We start from the raw sequence: 17,428 nt of genomic DNA, 5'->3' as shown, positions 1-17,428 counted from the left end.
AAAAAGGGAAGTTTTTTTTTTTCCATTCGGCTAAATTTTAATGTCACGCAAAATAATATGTGATCTTGAATTCATTTTAATATGATATCAACATACGTAGGAAATTCGTCAATCAAGAAATTTTGCATGCCAGAGTCAGAGGAACAATTAAATAGAATGCTTTTTAAGACAACAATCACTGATGATCATGTTTGCACACCATCTGAGAGTACTGAATATCTACTATCAGTCCTATCTAATTGAAAAATGTACTGGTAGTTCGATGAGTTTGTTTCCATAGAAGCTATTAAAGAAAGAAAAGGAAAAAGAGTGGCTCCAAAAAGGAGGAAAGTGGGAGGAGCTGTAACTGTAAGGCTTTCACGGCAAATTGATTGTCTTGTTGATGCTGTGGAAATGGAGGTCGAACTCAAGAAGCAGATCATGGTACTAATGTTCTTGAAGATCAAGAGATGGAGAGATTGAAAAATAATAGTGCTGCAAGTGGATAATATTATAGTTATATATTTCTTTACACATGTATATAATATTAAATTTCTATGAATTACTTTATTACAACAGTTTTGTGTACATAAAAGTTTATATAAAGGTTAAATTTTTGCATTTTCTTTTTTGCAGTTAAGTTTATTAATCAATTCAAGTATTTGTGTATATTACGGACTACATAACAAATTTTTTAGTTAAATATATTATAGTTAATTTTTATTGCAAATTAAAATAGTTAATAAAAAATTATTTAAATACGTAATCAAGAAAATAGAATATGCTCTTAAAAAATCCAATGAATAAGAAAAATTATTTAAATAATAATATTCTAAATAAATTACAAATAAGTAAATGAGTACATTTTTGTCATTTGCACATGAACATTATACTTTTAATTTTCACTTACCAGATTTATCTAGTAGATTATTTACAAACTGATTGTCAAATAATCATCATTTACCAAACACCCGACTAAATTATTCATAAAATTAATTTTCTGATAATCAAGGTAAAAATTAATTCTTGGGAAGTAAAAGAAATTCCAAACATACCATCAATCAACTACAAGAAGTTATTTAAGTTGTAGTATTTAATGGGTTTTATTAATAGTGAGTGTGCTTATCAAATATATAAAAATAAATATTTTAGTTATTACCCACCTATTCTCTTGAAATCATTCTCAAAGTTTTTTCGTTTACCTAAAATTCCAAGGAAAATATATAAAAGAAGAAGAGTTTGGGTGGGGGGAAGAAAAGGAGAGTGAAATCATTCTCAAATTTCATTCCCCTGTTTTGAAATTATCTATCAGTTACGAAAGGAGAGTGGTTCAGATTATCTTGAGCTCTGCGGTCAAACCCGTCCATCAGGCGGATTCAGATTTTGAATTATCCGTCATAATTGGTTTCCCACTTAAGAATGCTTATCATTGGTTTGATATATTGCTGTTCCACTTGTTTAATGAATGCATTCCCACCTACGCGTTTGCTTATTAAAAGAATAAATCTTGCTTTTGCTTTTCCAGAGAAATAATGCAATATGCAATTATGCGTGATGGTGCGCGTCCATGTGAGAAAGTTGACGAAAGCTTCTTTTTCAGTATTGCAAGTGCTATCCACAGCGGAACTCCACAATCGAAACCATCATTACGACAATTTTTCTCTGTCGTTTCAATTTTTAATTAAATATAAAGCAAGTAAGGTCAAATAAATTCTGGTCCACCAATTTAATCAGTACAAACATATGGATCCCACCATTAATATTATAAATATGTGGGTCTTTTTAATTATTACATTATATGATTATTGTATTATTTATAGATTGCTTTAATCATGACATATTACGAAAGGAGATTCCCTTTGGAAAAAAAATAAAAAAGAGATTCCCTCTTCGGCGACTGAAAATAAAAGAAATTAAGGGCTGCACGATTGAGTCTTCTTCTTTTGCAAATCATTATCATTACTCTCATAAGCTCTCTATTATTACATTCCTCTGCAGGTAACAGTAACTTTTTGCTCATTAAAATTGCACTTAAATACTCAAGGCGATTACAGAAGCTCATCAACTTTCCATAATTAAACAGGATTTCCACAACCTTCAATTAATTTCTTTTAATAACATAATCTCTGATGCTTGATCTCTATACAATTTCTTTCTTAATTTCCATCCACTTTCCAAGATAAAATTTCTATGGCTTGTTCATTTATCATTTTTTTTTGGGACACTTGAAGCACGTTTCTGTTAATAGCAAAAACTCTGATCCTTAAGAAAGAAGAAAAAAATGCTCTGTTCATGTTTCAGTTGATTCAAGATCAATTTTGCGATACTGTTTGCCGTCTTTTTTTCTCTCTCTAGTTTATTTTAATTTATTTGTATTCCTTTCCCCTTTCTTTGACATATTATTAGATTTGTTAAGCAGCAGGCAATGGCAGAAGTGGGTCTGGCTGCTTTTTCCAGCATTGTATCAGAAGGTTCAAAGTCACTGTTCAAACTGATTATACGGCAGATATCTTATGTGTTCAAGCACCAGAGCTACATAGATGGCCTGAAAGATCAAGTGAAGCAGCTGGGATATAGAAGAGAAACGGTGCAACAACCTGTTAATCATGCTAGACTACAAGGGGATGAGATTTATGAGGGTGTCACAGACTGGCTAAATAAAGTTGATGAATTCATCAGTGAAGGGGTTGCAAAATCCATCATTGATGATGAAGATAGAGCTAAGAAGTCCTGCTTCAAAGGGTTGTGCCCCAACTTGATTTCTCGTTACCAGCTTAGTAAACAAGCAGCAAAGGCCGCAGAAGCTGCCGCTAGTCTCGAGGGAAAAGGCACCTTCTCTAGTGTTTCCTACCGTCCTGCTCCAAAGAGTACAGAATATATGCCAGTGAAAGATTACGAGGCCTTCGATTCAAGAACGAAAGTATTTCAAGATGTTGTGGATGCGTTGAAGGATGATAGTTTCAAAATAATTGGGGTCTATGGGATGGGCGGCGTGGGTAAAACCACGCTAGTTAAGCAAGTCAGAAAGCAAGTGATGGAAGATAAGTTGTTCGATAAGGTCGTTATGGCTGAGGTAACACAGACACCAGATCATCATAAAATTCAAGACAAACTTGCTTTTGATTTAGGCATGGAATTTCACTTGAATGAGAATGAATTTCAAAGAGCTTCTCGACTGTGTCAAAGGTTGAAGCAAGAGAAGCGGCTTCTCATTATACTGGATAATATTTGGACAAAACTTGAGTTCGATAAAGTTGGAATTCCTTATGGGGATGTTGATGAGAAAGATAGAGAGGACGATCGGAGTAGACGCACAATAATATTGACGTCTCGAAGTCGAGATTTATTGTGCAATGATATGAATTCTCAGAAAAATTTCTGGATCGATGCTTTATCCAAAGATGAAGCATTGCAGTTATTTGAGAAGATAGTGGGTGATTCAAAAAAAACATATGATTTTCGACCCACTACAGATGAGATCGTTGAAAAATGCGGGGGATTGCCTGTTGCACTGAGAACAGTTGCAAGTGCTCTGAAAAATAAGAGTCTTGCCAGTTGGAAGGATGCATTGAATCAGCTAAGAAGTTCCAATCTAAGAGAAATTCGTGGTATGGATGCAGATGTGTACACCTCCATAAAATTGAGTTACGATTTCTTGGAAAGTGATGAAGCAAAATCTTTGTTCCTTCTTTGTGGTCTGCACCGTGAAGGTCATCTTATACACGTACATTACTTATTGAGATATGGTATGGGTTTGGGTCTATTTAGAAATGTTTACACATTGGAAGCAGTAAGGAATAGAGTGGATGCATTGATCGACAGTCTAAAAGCTTCATGCTTATTGTTGGACGGTGATGCTGAAGATGAAGCTAAAATGCATGACGTCATTCATGTTGTTGCTGTATCAATTGCCGCAGAGAAGCTTATGTTTAATATTCCAAATGTTGCTGACTTTGACAGAGAGATGGAAGAGACAATACGGGAAGGTCCAATAGCTATTTCTTTACCTTATAGAGATATTCAAGAGCTTCCCGAAAGGTTGGAATGTCCCCAACTCAAGTTACTTTTGTTGTTTTCAAAGCGTGATAGCTCTTTGCAAATTTCAGACCTCTTTTTTGAAGGGACAGAAGAACTCAAAGTTTTAGATTTTACTAGAATATTTTTCTCTTCATTACCTTCATCACTTGGTTGCCTCATTAACGTTCAAACATTATGTTTAGATGGTTGCCGACTGAACGATATAACTATAATTGGACAGCTAAGGAAATTAGAGATTCTCAGCTTCCGAGATTCTGATGTTAAGGAGTTGCCACTTGTAATTGGACAATTGACGAGATTACAGTTGCTAGATTTGAGCAACTGTAGCAGCCTTGTGGTGATAGCTCCAAATGTCATATCAAAATTATCTCGATTAGAAGAACTATATATTGGTAACAGCTTTTCACAGTGGGAGAAGGTTGAAGGAGGAAGTAACGCCAGTCTTGTTGAATTGATTGGGTTGTCAAAGCTAACTACTTTGGAGATACACGTTCGGGATGCCGAAATTCTACCGCAGGATTTGGTCTCTGTGGAATTGCAAAGCTATAAGATATGTATAGGAAATAAGTGGTGGAGCAGCTGGTCCGTTAAATCTGGATTATCAAGATTGATGAAGCTCCAGGGGCTAGAAAAGTTTGGCATTCTTTTGCAGAATTACAGGATGAAACTGTTGTTGAAGAGAACTGAATATCTCTATCTAGAAGAACTGAAGGGTGTTCAGAATGTTGTTCATGAATTAGATGATGGGGAAGGTTTTCCACGATTGAAGCATCTTTGGGTAAATAGTTGTTCTGAGATTTTACATATTGTCGGTTCAGTTGGACGGGTTCGTCGCAAAGTCTTCCCCTTGCTGGAGTCATTGTCTCTTTGGTGTTTGAGCAAGTTGGAGACAATATGTGACAGCCAACTCACAGAAGATCAATCTTTCAGCAACTTAAGGATTATAATAGTACGCAGCTGTGACAAATTGAAGCATCTTTTCTCATTCTCCATGGCCAAAAACCTACTGCGGCTTCAAAAGGTAGAAGTGTTATTTGGCGGTGATCTGGAAATGATTGTTGGTAAGTGTTGAAATTAAGTACTGGTGGGATTATGGACTTCACCTCAATTATTTTGAAAAAAAAAAACAACGACAAAGATTAATTATGTATATTGTTTTTGTTTGTTTATAGGATCGGACAGGGAGAAACCAACAACTTCTTTGGGATTCAACGAAATCATTGCTGATGATGATACTGCTCCAAAGGTGATAATTTTCTGTTCAATAATTAATTGATTAATTTATTATCACGATTAATCTTCGATCATCAAAAGAATATTATACTAGACGGTTGTACTTGAAGGAACAAAAATGTACGGGTTTTCTTTGCAGGTTATTCTTCCGAGCTTAGAGGAATTGAATCTCGCGTATTTAATAAACATGAAAAAATTATGGGCCGATCATAATCAAGGAATGTACTGTTGTCAAAATCTAACAAAGCTGCACGTGGTCAGTTGTCATCGTATGAAGTATCTGTTTTCATATTCTATGGTTAATAGTCTTTTGCAACTCCAACATCTTGAGATAAGAGCTTGTAAGTCAATGGAAGGGGTAGTCGACACCACGGGGTGGTCAGAAAGAGAAGAAGGACATATTCATTTCCCTAAACTACACTCCCTCGAGCTCCATTGTCTTCCAGAACTAACAAGCTTTGCCAATACGGGACATATTCATTCAGATTCAGTTGTTGAATTCCCTTCTTTGCTAAACCTCAAGATTCGTGGTTGCAGTAATATGTTAAGATTCATCTCTACGAGCTCACCAGAAGACACCATTCATTCTGAAATGCAACCTCCTCCTCTCTTTGACGAAAAGGTTTTTTTTTTAATAAAAAAATTAATTTGAGTCACAATATTTAATTTGTCTTTTCCTTGAGTCTTCAAATTTAGTTAATATCCACCTCTAATTTAGTTATCAATTGATTATGCCATTAATTGATTAATTAGTTATTTAATCTTTAACTGCCAGGTACGACTTCCTAGGTTGGAGGTATTACGTATGGAGATGATGGATAATTTGAGAAGAATATGGCACCACCAGCTTGCTTCGGAGTCTTTCAGCAAATTGAAGAATTTGGACATATGGTGGTGTGATAACCTAAGAAATATTTTTCCTCCATTGGTAAGGTTGCTGTATTCATTTCGAATCTTTTTTCCCAGATAAAATTCAACAATTTTTTAACCATTTTTGTGTTTACAAATGGTATTCAGCCACTAATTATTTATTTCAAGTATTGTACTTCAAATTAACCACCACTCTGAAATCTACGTTTTAAGTCCGGTTTTCAATTTAATTGTTTTTGCTCATATCTTAATAAGTACGATTTTCAAAAATTAAAGGATCGTCTCTCATCTTATAGGTTCACAAATTCATCTATATATTTCTCTTTTCCTTAATTCTTCACGTTTCGATTGGAAAAAAAAATAAAAGTCTTCAAATTTAATTAATATCTCTAGTTTAGTTACGAATTGATTATGCCATTAATTAACCACAAATTCATGATTATTTACAACTGATCCTTGATTGTAAAGAAATTTCCTCGAGTCTGGAAGTACTTAATAAAGATCCACTTTACAGCAGTCCCTTGTTGACAGTATTGGGAAATCTTTTCCAATTTTTTTTTCCATTTTTAAATATACATTAAAAAAAGGAACCAAGGAAAAGGGAAAAATGGTTGAGTTTTTTTTTTTTTTTTAAAAAAAGGAATAGTTGAAATTTGCAAATTTATGCTTAAAAACTGATATCAAGATGCAAAAGAAGTCTAAAATATTTAGAAATTGCCTTAAATTCTTTCTACGTTTCTAATACTAAATAGTGTAAATGCATTTTTATTATCTTTGTTTATCTGGCTTTTATTTATTTATTTATCTTGTTCTATTTTTGTTTAACAAAAAATATCTAGTAGACATTTCATAATTTGTTATGTTCATAAAATGTATAATTGTATGATTAAACATACTTTGAACCTAGTCGAATGATATTCTTACATTTTTACTTTTTTAATACACCACACATGCACACACTTTTGCTTATTTTCAGGTTGGAATTCCTAGTAGCCTGGTGAATCTTAAAGTATCGGGTTGCCCAAAATTAGAAGAAATCGTAGGACATGTTGGACAAGAAGTGAAGGAGAATCGTATTGCTTTCAGCAAATTAAAAGTTTTGATACTTGATGATTTACCAAGGCTTACCAGCTTTTGTTTGGAGAATTACACTCTTGAATTCCCATCACTGGAACGAGTTTCTATGACACATTGTCCGAACATGAAGAATTTTTCTCACGGAATCTTATCCATTCCAAAGCCATGCAAAGTACAAGTGACTGAAAAGGAAGAGGGTGAACTGCACCATTGGGAAGGCAATAACCTTAGTTCCACTATACAAAAGTGCTATGACGAAATGGTATGTGTTAATCGATTCAACCAAATTGTTCATGCATCTCCCCTGCACTTGCACATTTAAGCATATACACCTCCCTTGTATATATATTTTTAGAAGTTAAAACACAAAACATGTAAGTTTAATGTGTGTATATATAATGCCTTTCAAAAACAAAATTGTTTTGGTTTGTGCAGATTGGATTCCTTGATATAAACCGTTTGCAACTCTCGCATTTTCCACGCTTGCAAGAAATATGGCATGGCCAAGCACTGCCTGTCAGCTTCTTCAACAATTTAGCACAGCTGGTGGTGGATGACTGCACGAATATGTCGAGTGCTATTCCTGCCAATCTGCTACGGTGCTTGAACAATTTGGAATGGCTGGAAGTGAGGAATTGTGATTCAATAGAAGAGGTGTTTCATTTCGAAGAGCTAAATGCTGACAAAGAACATATAGGCCTCCCGTTTCCTAAGCTTTCCGAGCTAAGGCTCATTGATCTTCCAAAACTCAAAAGATTCTGCAACTTCACTGGGAATATAATTGAACCGCCTAAGTTGGAGAATCTAACTATTGAGAATTGCCCTGATATGGAAACATTCATATCCAACTCTGTAGTGCACGTGACAACAGATAACAAGAAACCTGAAAAATTAACATCAGAAGAGAACTTCTTGCTGGCTCATCAAGTACAACCCCTCTTTGATGACAAGGTGATTATTATTATTATTATTATTTTTCCCTTCACTTTCGTTCGCATAGATGTAATTTCATTAGAATCAAGTCAAATTTAATGACTCATCTTTTTGCATGTCATCTTAATTTATATCTGATTTAACAATATAACCGCAGTTATTAACTATCTCTATAGTATGAATTATAAAAATGTCTGAAATTAATTGGATGCCTAGTAACACGAGGTGATGAACTATATTAATTATGTGTGTAACATCTCTGTTTTCCTAGCTAATTCATATTGGATTTAGCATCAGATTTCATTTATGTGTTTCAAAGGGTAATCGATTTGATACTTATATTTGGGATCCTACTACATAGCATACTAATTTGGAAATAAAATATAAAATGCCGTGATTAATCTTGTCCATAAAATATGCAGGGGAAGACTCCAGAGATTGGATACATATTTTCATTTACAACTTAATTTTGTTGATTTTCAGGTTGCATTCCCTAAATTGAGGAAGTTAAGGCTGTCTAGATTACACAAAGTGCAGCATCTCTGGAAGGAAAATGCCGAATCCAACAAAGTATTTGCAAATTTGGAAAGTCTAAAAATATCGGAATGTAGTAAGTTGCAAAAATTAGTACCACCTTCGTGGCATTTGGAAAATCTTGAGGCTTTGAAAGTATCAAAGTGTCACAGGTTGATAAATGTGTTGACATTCTCGACATCTGAAAGTCTAGTGAATCTTCAAAGAATGAAGATAGCTGATTGCAAAATGATAGAAGAAATCATACAATCGCAGGTTGGAGAAGAAGCGAAAGACTGCATTGTTTTCAGGGAATTGGAGTACTTGACACTTGATTGTTTGCCAAGCCTAACAAGCTTTAGTTTGGGTAATTACGCTCTTGAATTCCCGTCCTTGAAACAAGTAGTTGTGAGACAGTGTCCAAAAATGAAGATCTTCTCTCAAGGACTCTTAGACACACCAATGCTAAACAAAGTGAACGTCACCGAAGAAGAAAAAGATGATGATGATGAAGGATGTTGGGAAGGCAACCTCAATGACACCATAAAAAAATTGTTCAATGAAATGGTGAGTATCAATTAAGTTTTGGTGCTATTTAGCAAATTATTTTATAGAAAGTAATGTGATATAATATGATTGGTTGACTGAAAATATATAATAATAATAATAAATAAATAAATAAATTATGAGGGTCATGTAATGTTTTTGTTTAACCAATCATATTATGTCGCATTAGTTTATACAATATTGTTTGTGCACAAGAGGTGGTGGTCATATTATTACTCTAGCTTTATTATTCTTATGGTGGCAATGTATGCTTGCTTACACGAGTAATTACAAAATCTGCAGAATTCTAAAGAAGAGATTGAGCCAATCCTTCAGGTACAGTGAAGAAGCTATCCCGAACCAGGCCAATCTCTTATACATGATTTAGCTTGCTCGTTCTTCTGTACTTGAATAATTTGGTTCTACATATTTACAATTTTTTGCTCATGCTACAGACTTGCAAGACACTTTGGATTTTGTTTGATGCATTCTCCGTTTAAGAAATGACTTGAATTGATGTTTCATGTTTCATACAATATTCGATTAGATTCTGCCTAAATTTCTGTATTATTCGTTCAATTGGTCTTTTAAGCATTTGATTTCTAACCTCTCCTGATAGAAGATCATTAGCCGAAGAAAACAGCATAACATTTGTGGCATTATCAGAATAAGAATATTTTTTAGTATAGTAAAATTATCTTGACCACTGTTGAAAAGAATTAATCCGTCAAACTGACCTTCTCACACCAGCACGCTTTAAATTAAAAGAATTTCGTGAAGTCAAGACCATGTTATAGATCTCGTGGAAATAAGTAAACCCGTAATTTTTTTCCCAGCATCATAAGAAAAATCATTTTTTTTAAGTATTTTTGTTAGCTGTTGAGTTTTAATAGCAGTCGCTATTAAACAATAACGATTAGTGTATATTAAAAAGTTGGAAACTGGTTGATACCACTTGGGAATCGAGCAGCTCACTTGTTTGTGAGTAGAAACCAACTTTACTACTAATGGCACTCATACCAAAAATAGTAACTAAAGAATCAAGAAATTTCCTATTCACTATTCTTCATTTTTTAATGCAAAATTCCCATTCGAAAACACCAATGACTTTCATTCAAAGTAAATGAGAAATTACAATGAAAATAGAATCAAAATACATGTATGTATACCTAAAACAAATGATTTTTTTTAATTAAAAAAAAACACAGTTGAGGTGAAATGAAACCAGAGTCACGATATCTCTGGTTCCAACTTTGGGACAACAGCAGACTTGAGTTCTATATGAGAAACACGTACAGCACCAATCAGCCGCTCCGGTAATTCATCTGTAGTATTTGCCTGCATACAGGAGCAAGATAAAGAAGACACACACGAAGCATTATACCATTCTGAGAACATTCAAGTATGCAAAAATGCAAATTGCATTGCAATATCTCAAAATCATGTCTTTTCCCTTGTGTCCATTTAGAAGTGGAGAAAAAAACAATCATACATACCTGTACAAGGAAAGCCATGTCAACCACCAATGTCGTAATTACACCAATTACAAGGCCCAAAACTCCATTAGCAACAGTAGAAGAACCAATGTCAACATCAATCTACAGAAAGATGAACATTATTAAACCATGTTAATGGTATTGGACGCTATTTGAAAGATGAACATCTCATGTACTATAGAAATTCCAAGAGCATTTACTTCTAAGTACTTGGGACCGCGAATATAGTTACAATCAACTGCTTTACCCAATAAGCAAGGGGTGCTTCCAACACTCTGGCGCACGATCCATGACCCCTGCATGATTCAGTGCTTAAAATCAAGAACAAGTGCAAAACAAATTCAAGAGGGTAAAAAGGACATGAAGTTTGAAGGTACAACCCATCAAATACATTTACACCTAAATGCATGCCTTCTTTGGACAAATTGAAGTGTACCATGCAGTAAAGGGTAAGTATACGTTAATATAGTCCTAATACATGAAGGCCAAGATGGATACCTTAGGAACAGATGGAATAAGTTTCAACCTACTATTGCGAAACTCATCATCGCCATCAACAAACCGTTGCAAAAGTGATCCCATTACCAATTGCCTTGTGACAAAATAAAATACCATACTATAATGTGTTGAACCAGGAACCTGCAGATGCTTAGGTTACAACCATACAACCTCCCAATACAATAAGTTTGAAACTTAATACCTTCTGAAATGAAACAAACTTACTTGAAGATTAAAGATCAGTGAGAAAAGCCCATTTTCAGAAGCAACCTACATTTTTTAGAAGAGGGTCAGTGTGTTATAGATTCAATGAACCATGAGAAGTTATTTACATTGTAGTATCTCACAGGCAGTATTTTCTCCTAATGCATCAATGGAAAAGGAAAAATAAAAAGAAAAGAATAGTTACTTGTGCAGCACAGCCTTGACGCCTAGCTACATGGTCCATTCTCTTTGTGTCTTTGAACCAATCAACAGCAACAAGATCCATTAAATGTTTTCCCGCAGGTATCTGCAGTTACAAATTGCACAAAGCACAAGAAGAGCCAACCAAACTACATCATAACCTGTCTACCTAGCCTATGCAGGATATATAAATACCATAACAAACAAACAAAATACGGGGGAACCTTTGTTTTGTCATAACAAAAATGCTTGCTACGAACTCTAAAGTTATTTCCATCAGAAAGTTTCCAGCAGTCACGAGCATTATCACAGTCATCATGTCGTAGATTGCCCGAAAAACAAGACAAATCAATTTGATCAGCCTGCTCTTCCTCTAGGGCTGCAACTAATTGAAATTTTTTTTTTAAAAAAAAAAGATCAATACCATAAAAATCCACTAGCCAAATATACAAAAATGAATACTTATCATCCACCTGTCCTCTTGAAATCATTCTCAATCTTTTTTTCATTTGCCTGAAATCCCAAGGAAAAATATGTAACTAATACTTCCCATTCATGAATATTGTCTATCGTATAAACATGACATTTTTAATTGGAATAATAAATTTTTTAAATTATTTTAATTAAATGTTAATCCTACAAATTATTTTTGTTAAATCTAGCAAGAATAACTAAAATTTCTTTAAGATATATTTTAGTGGTAAATTAAAAAAAAATTAATTATTTGGCGGGAATTATTGAAATTGGAGCCATTTTTTTTGTGGGAATTGAAATATATTCTTTAAATTATTACATAAATAGCAAAATGTACATACACACACATACATATAATTCATATATAAAAATTCTCTAATTTGTTCACAAGTACCATAGATTATAATTCAGTTATGAAATAAAATAACTACAATAATTATAGTTAAATGAATACTTCATTAATTCTTAATTTGCTTCCTAACATTAAATGAACAACTTGAGTCAGCCACCTGAATTAACCAGTAACAACGCCTGAGTCAACTATCTGAATAAACCAGCAACCCTAGCTGATTCCAGCACCTGCAATTAACATCAGCACAACAGGAACAATCTTAAATCAACACCAAGAACAGACCAAACTGCCGTCAAATGTCACAAAACCAAACAGTCTGCTACTGCCATCAAATGCAAGCAAACATATGCAACAAAACCAGATGCAAGTGAAATTCTGGAGAATATCGGATAAACCAAACCAAATGCCACACTTCTAGTAATTAGACTAGATGCAGTGTTCAATTAAACTAAATGTAGTCTCATATTACATTCAAAATTTCTAAAAGAAGCAGTGTTCCATCAGAGAAGCACCAAAACCAAACCAATCTAATCCAGCATAAATACCAGCTCAACCCAAAACAATTACACATTATATTGACATATCAAAATTCGCTATCAAAACATAGCCAAATAAATGAAAATAAACTCAAAACAGACCCAAACCAACTGATGTTGCAGCCCTAGTAGTCGTTGTCCGTTCCACTGCCATGGGAGCGAGGGTAGGCTCCGTTGTCGATGAGTGAGCAAGATAAGGCTCCAAATCAATAGTTCCACCTCCTTTCTGCAATTCAAAAAACAGAAATTCATATATGTAAAACTATTAAAAAGTGTGAAACAACCTGTAAGTATTCAACTTCTGTCAACTCAATAGCACTTACTAAAGTTTTTATACAGAAGAAAAAGGCATTTTAAGTCCAAAAAATTAGAATTATTGGTTGAACTCCAACTCCATCAATCCATGCAACCATCCAATCTTTAACGAAAAAATGAAGCATAATTAACCAGACATCTGAATCAGAAAGATTGTGCTTTCATTTGGCACGAGGTGTTGGAAACAACTTAACAAATCTAGACACAATCTATAACCATCAAGTCCAAACAAAAGTCAGGATCTAAAATACTTTGAAAAATCAGAAAAACAGTTTCAATTTCTTTTTCATCTATTGTAAGCTCAAACTAAAGGTAGCCGCGCTACCTTTAAACATCATTTGGGCTTATACATGCGACATTTGCTCATGAACAACTAAAGTTGAATAAGATTTTTATATGAAACAGAATATAAAAAGTCAAAGTAGAATATGACGGGAGCTACAATATATTATTCAGCATCAGCATTATGTATAAAATAAATTTAGAGGCATTATATTCATTCACAATCTTGCAGAGGTAACACCAGATTATGGCACGCATCTCTTGAATAGCAGATAAAGGAGGAGATGCAGTGGGAAGGTAGTAACTTGCTTGCATGAGAACTAGAAAGTAATATCCCAAGATCAATTATAGATCTCATAAAACAAAAACAGTGAGGCAAACACAATTATACAATCCATCTGTCAAAAGGCTAAGCAAATGAATATACAATCAACACCATTCTTCCAAACGAATATACAGTCAACACCATTCTTCTAAACACAAACAAAGTTTGAACGCATGACAGATTTTTAGCCATTTAATATTCCATCAAAGATAATTAGATAACACCTACCAAGGATTTTTGAAAAGAATGCATTCTCATCTTAAGCAGCAACCTCACCAGTAACACATTTTCATACCCTGTTTCCACCTCTGGTCGCACCACCAAAAACAATTCAGTACTTATTAGCTTCAACAGAATCTATTTTTTTATTTCTTTTTTTTTTTCAAAATAAACCTCCATTCTTATACATAAAATTAAAATATCAATTAAATAAACAAAGTCTATGCTTACTAGTAAAACACGTCCATTTTTAGGTAGAGGCAGATAATAAAAGAAAATTGAAACTGAGATAAAATAAGAAGAGCTTACTAGGTGCATTTGATCAACAATCCAATCCTCAACGATGGAATCGATGCCATCAAATAAACATGACTTAATCTTGAAACCATAAACTGCACTAAGCATGGCACCAAAGCCAGAGCGTGACTATAAAGAAGAAGAAAAAAGAAGGCAAAGAAGAATTAAATTAACATGAAATTCAACTGGAACAATACAAAATATGAAATTTTTAGCAAATCTTACTAGCGTTAGGGTTAAGGCTTACCATAGAGAACTGGATGGCGCTAGCTAAATGACAAGTTGAAACGGCATCTGCAATCGTATTGAATGACATTGAACCGCGAGGTAGGGTTTAAATGAATACCGAGCAGAGATAAATCGGTGTGGTGAATTAGGGTTTTGTGGCTACGTTTTATTTCGATTGAAAAAAGGAATTTGAGCTAGGCTTTAATTCAACGGTGTCGTTAATTTAAACATTCATTTTAGGTTGCAGTGGCCAGTGGAGAGAGAGGGATTCATTCAACGCTTAGCCAAAATTTGGCTGTAAGTGTTGATGTGTTTTAAGTTATACAGAACGGTGTCGTTAATTTAAACAACACTGTTTTATAATCTTATAAGTTCACAAAACCTAAGCATGACTTACATGTATCATTTATTTAGGACGGTTAAGTTATAAGCCATGAATATGTCATATATTCTGGACATATGAATATATATTATGAATCTATCATATTTTTATGACACATTCGTCACACAACGATATATGTCATTAAATTTCTGTTATTATTTAATACTTTTCTAGTAGTGTCAAATTTTTGAAACATTTTTGTTAATAGTAAAAACTCTAATCCTTTAGCAAAAGACTAAAAATTAACAAAAAAATTTCTGTTAAAATATCAGTTGGCTCATGATCAACACTTCAATACTGTTTGTTGTATTTTCTTTCTTTCTTTCTTTGTCATTTTATTAGATTTTCTTTGTATCATAGTTTGTTTTACTTAAATAATTGTTCATTATTTATGTATGTGTTCTTACTAGCTTTTGATAATTTATGGTTGGTTTTTTATTCAAACCCTCGAAGTACCTTTTTGTTAATAATAAAACCTCTGAACCTTAAGAAAGAAAAAGAAATTCTCTATTTAGTTATTAGTTGGTTCAAGAATCAAGATCAATATAGCCATATTGTTTGTGGTCTTTTCATTCTCTATCTTTCCCTTTAGTTCATTTTAATTTATTTGTATTCCTTTCTTTGACACTTGTATTTATATATATATATATATATATATATATATATATATATATATATGTATATATATATATATATATTGTTAAGCAACAGGCAATGGCTGTTGACGGGTGTCTCCCTGCTTTTCCCAGCATTGTATCACAAGGTTCAAAAGCATTATTCGAACCGATTATGCGGCACATATCTTATGTGTTCGAGTACCAAAGCTACATAGATGGGCTAAAAGATTGAGTGAAGGAGCTGGAATATATAAGAGAAAGGGTGCAAACGCTGGTTAGAGAGGCTACTCTACAAGGAGATGAGATTTATAAGGGTGTCTGAGACTGGCTAAATAGAGTTGCTGAATTCAGTGAAGGGGTTTTAAAATCCATCATTGATGATAAAGATAGAGCTAAGATGTTCTGCTTCAAAGGGTTGTGCCCAAATTTGATTTCTCGTTACAAGCTTGGTAAACAAGCAGCAGAGGCCGCAAACGAAGCTGATAAACTTGTGAAAAAAGGCGAATTTAACAACTGTAATCATGTTTCCTACCGTCCTGCTCCAGAGAGTACAGAGTATGTGCAAGTGAAAGATTACGTAGCCTTTGATTCCAGAATGAAAGTATTCCAAGATGTTGCAAAGCAAGTTAGGGAAGAAAGGTTGTTCGATGCGGTTACTTCCGGGGATGTTGATGAGAAAGATAGAAAGGATAAAAGTATTCCATTCATTAACTTCCGGGGATGTTGACGATAAGAGACAATGCAAAATAATATTGACGTCTGGAAGTCGAGATTTATTATTGTGCAATGATATGAAATCTCAGAAAAATTCCTCGATCGATGCGTTATCAAAAAAACAAAAGAAGCATTGGATGGCGATCGTGGAGTATTCAACAAAAATACTCCTCGATCGTTGAAAGATACGGAGGTTTGCCTGGTGCACTGAGTACGATTGCAAATGCTCTGACAACTAAGGATCTTGACTGTTGGAAAAATGCATTGGATCAATTAAGAAGTTCCAATCTAGGAGAAATTCAAGGAATGCGTGCAGATGTATAAACCTCCATAAAATTGAGTTACGACTTGAAGGATTGTATTTAAACATTAAATTGATCTTATTTAATTTGTATGTAAACATTAAATTGTATATAAATACACAGAACAGAACCATATCAGTGTTGGAAAAAAAAAAAAAAAAGAATACAGCGTTATATAAATTCAACAAAAAATTATTGAATTTTTTATTACTAACTTTGAACACTCTAATTTCAATTAAAAAAATTATATTACTAAAATAGTCTTAATTGAATTTACTATTAAAGACATTAGAATAACTCAACACTAATATTCTAAAATATATTTCTCTCCATAGTCTAATCTAATCCATTCTAAGAATCCTGTAGAAAATATATTATTTACTTTTTCCTTATTAAACACAAAAACATGTCATTTTGTTGCTAACTAAAATTTTGGAACTAACAACAGCAGATTAACAAAATTATCAGAAAAAGAAATCAAACAAGATTTTAATCGTCGTCATCTTCACTCTTGCCTTTTTCTTTTTCTTCACACATGTGGCTTGCACACGCATTCCCCTCTCTCATCCTTAGGGCCGCCCTTCAACAATATCCAATCATCGATTATAATTATTTAGATTGACCAAATCAAGCATTGATCATATATTGGTTGAGGTTAGAAATAGGCAGGCAGCAGCGATAATACTACTAATTAATATCTCATGAGAATTTTAAAGAAAAATCTAACGTTGCCCAATTCGTTTGATTTCAATGAAGTCTTTCTCCTACTTATACTTTCGCATATTCTCTTTTATTTC

General features: G+C 33.6%; 2 protein-coding genes across 10 annotated transcripts; one reads left to right on the top strand and one right to left on the bottom strand.

Annotated features, from left to right (window-relative positions):
* The first annotated feature begins 1,818 nt into the window (after positions 1-1,818).
* Positions 1,819-9,706, top strand: LOC102606834 (disease resistance protein At4g27190-like). Of its 2 annotated transcripts, none has more exons than XM_052441576.1 (9): positions 1,819-1,977; positions 2,399-5,078; positions 5,190-5,263; positions 5,390-5,872; positions 6,026-6,178; positions 7,097-7,459; positions 7,633-8,148; positions 8,614-9,210; positions 9,493-9,706. In XM_052441576.1, exons 2-9 carry the CDS (start codon positions 2,405-2,407, stop codon positions 9,532-9,534), a joined length of 4,902 nt encoding a protein of 1,633 aa, XP_052297536.1. In that variant the 5' UTR covers positions 1,819-1,977; positions 2,399-2,404; the 3' UTR covers positions 9,535-9,706. The 2 variants fall into 2 exon arrangements, with proteins under 2 accessions (XP_052297536.1, XP_052297535.1); XM_052441575.1 differs by having other exon boundaries at positions 1,825-1,977; positions 2,386-5,078.
* A 512-nt stretch (positions 9,707-10,218) lies between these two features.
* Positions 10,219-14,965, bottom strand: LOC102613935 (protein ENHANCED DISEASE RESISTANCE 2-like). Of its 8 annotated transcripts, none has more exons than XM_052441639.1 (13): positions 14,636-14,963; positions 14,401-14,517; positions 14,101-14,180; positions 13,053-13,176; positions 12,572-12,641; positions 12,062-12,101; positions 11,813-11,973; positions 11,593-11,694; positions 11,409-11,453; positions 11,184-11,324; positions 10,886-10,981; positions 10,686-10,787; positions 10,219-10,527 (listed from the first exon to the last, which is right to left on the bottom strand). In XM_052441639.1, exons 8-13 carry the CDS (start codon positions 11,671-11,673, stop codon positions 10,420-10,422), a joined length of 573 nt encoding a protein of 190 aa, XP_052297599.1. In that variant the 5' UTR covers positions 11,674-11,694; positions 11,813-11,973; positions 12,062-12,101; positions 12,572-12,641; positions 13,053-13,176; positions 14,101-14,180; positions 14,401-14,517; positions 14,636-14,963; the 3' UTR covers positions 10,219-10,419. The 8 variants fall into 8 exon arrangements, with proteins under 8 accessions (XP_052297599.1, XP_052297598.1, XP_052297595.1 ...); XM_052441638.1 differs by having other exon boundaries at positions 11,813-11,967; XM_052441635.1 differs by having other exon boundaries at positions 11,813-12,101; positions 14,401-14,483; positions 14,636-14,965.
* Between the last annotated feature and the right edge of the window lie 2,463 nt (positions 14,966-17,428).

This window comes from Citrus sinensis, chromosome 5, assembly GCF_022201045.2.
Source record: "Citrus sinensis cultivar Valencia sweet orange chromosome 5, DVS_A1.0, whole genome shotgun sequence".
Lineage (NCBI taxonomy): Eukaryota > Viridiplantae > Streptophyta > Magnoliopsida > Sapindales > Rutaceae > Citrus > Citrus sinensis.
Note: the sequence above shows the minus strand (reverse complement) of the source record. Positions and strands in the feature narration are given on the sequence as shown.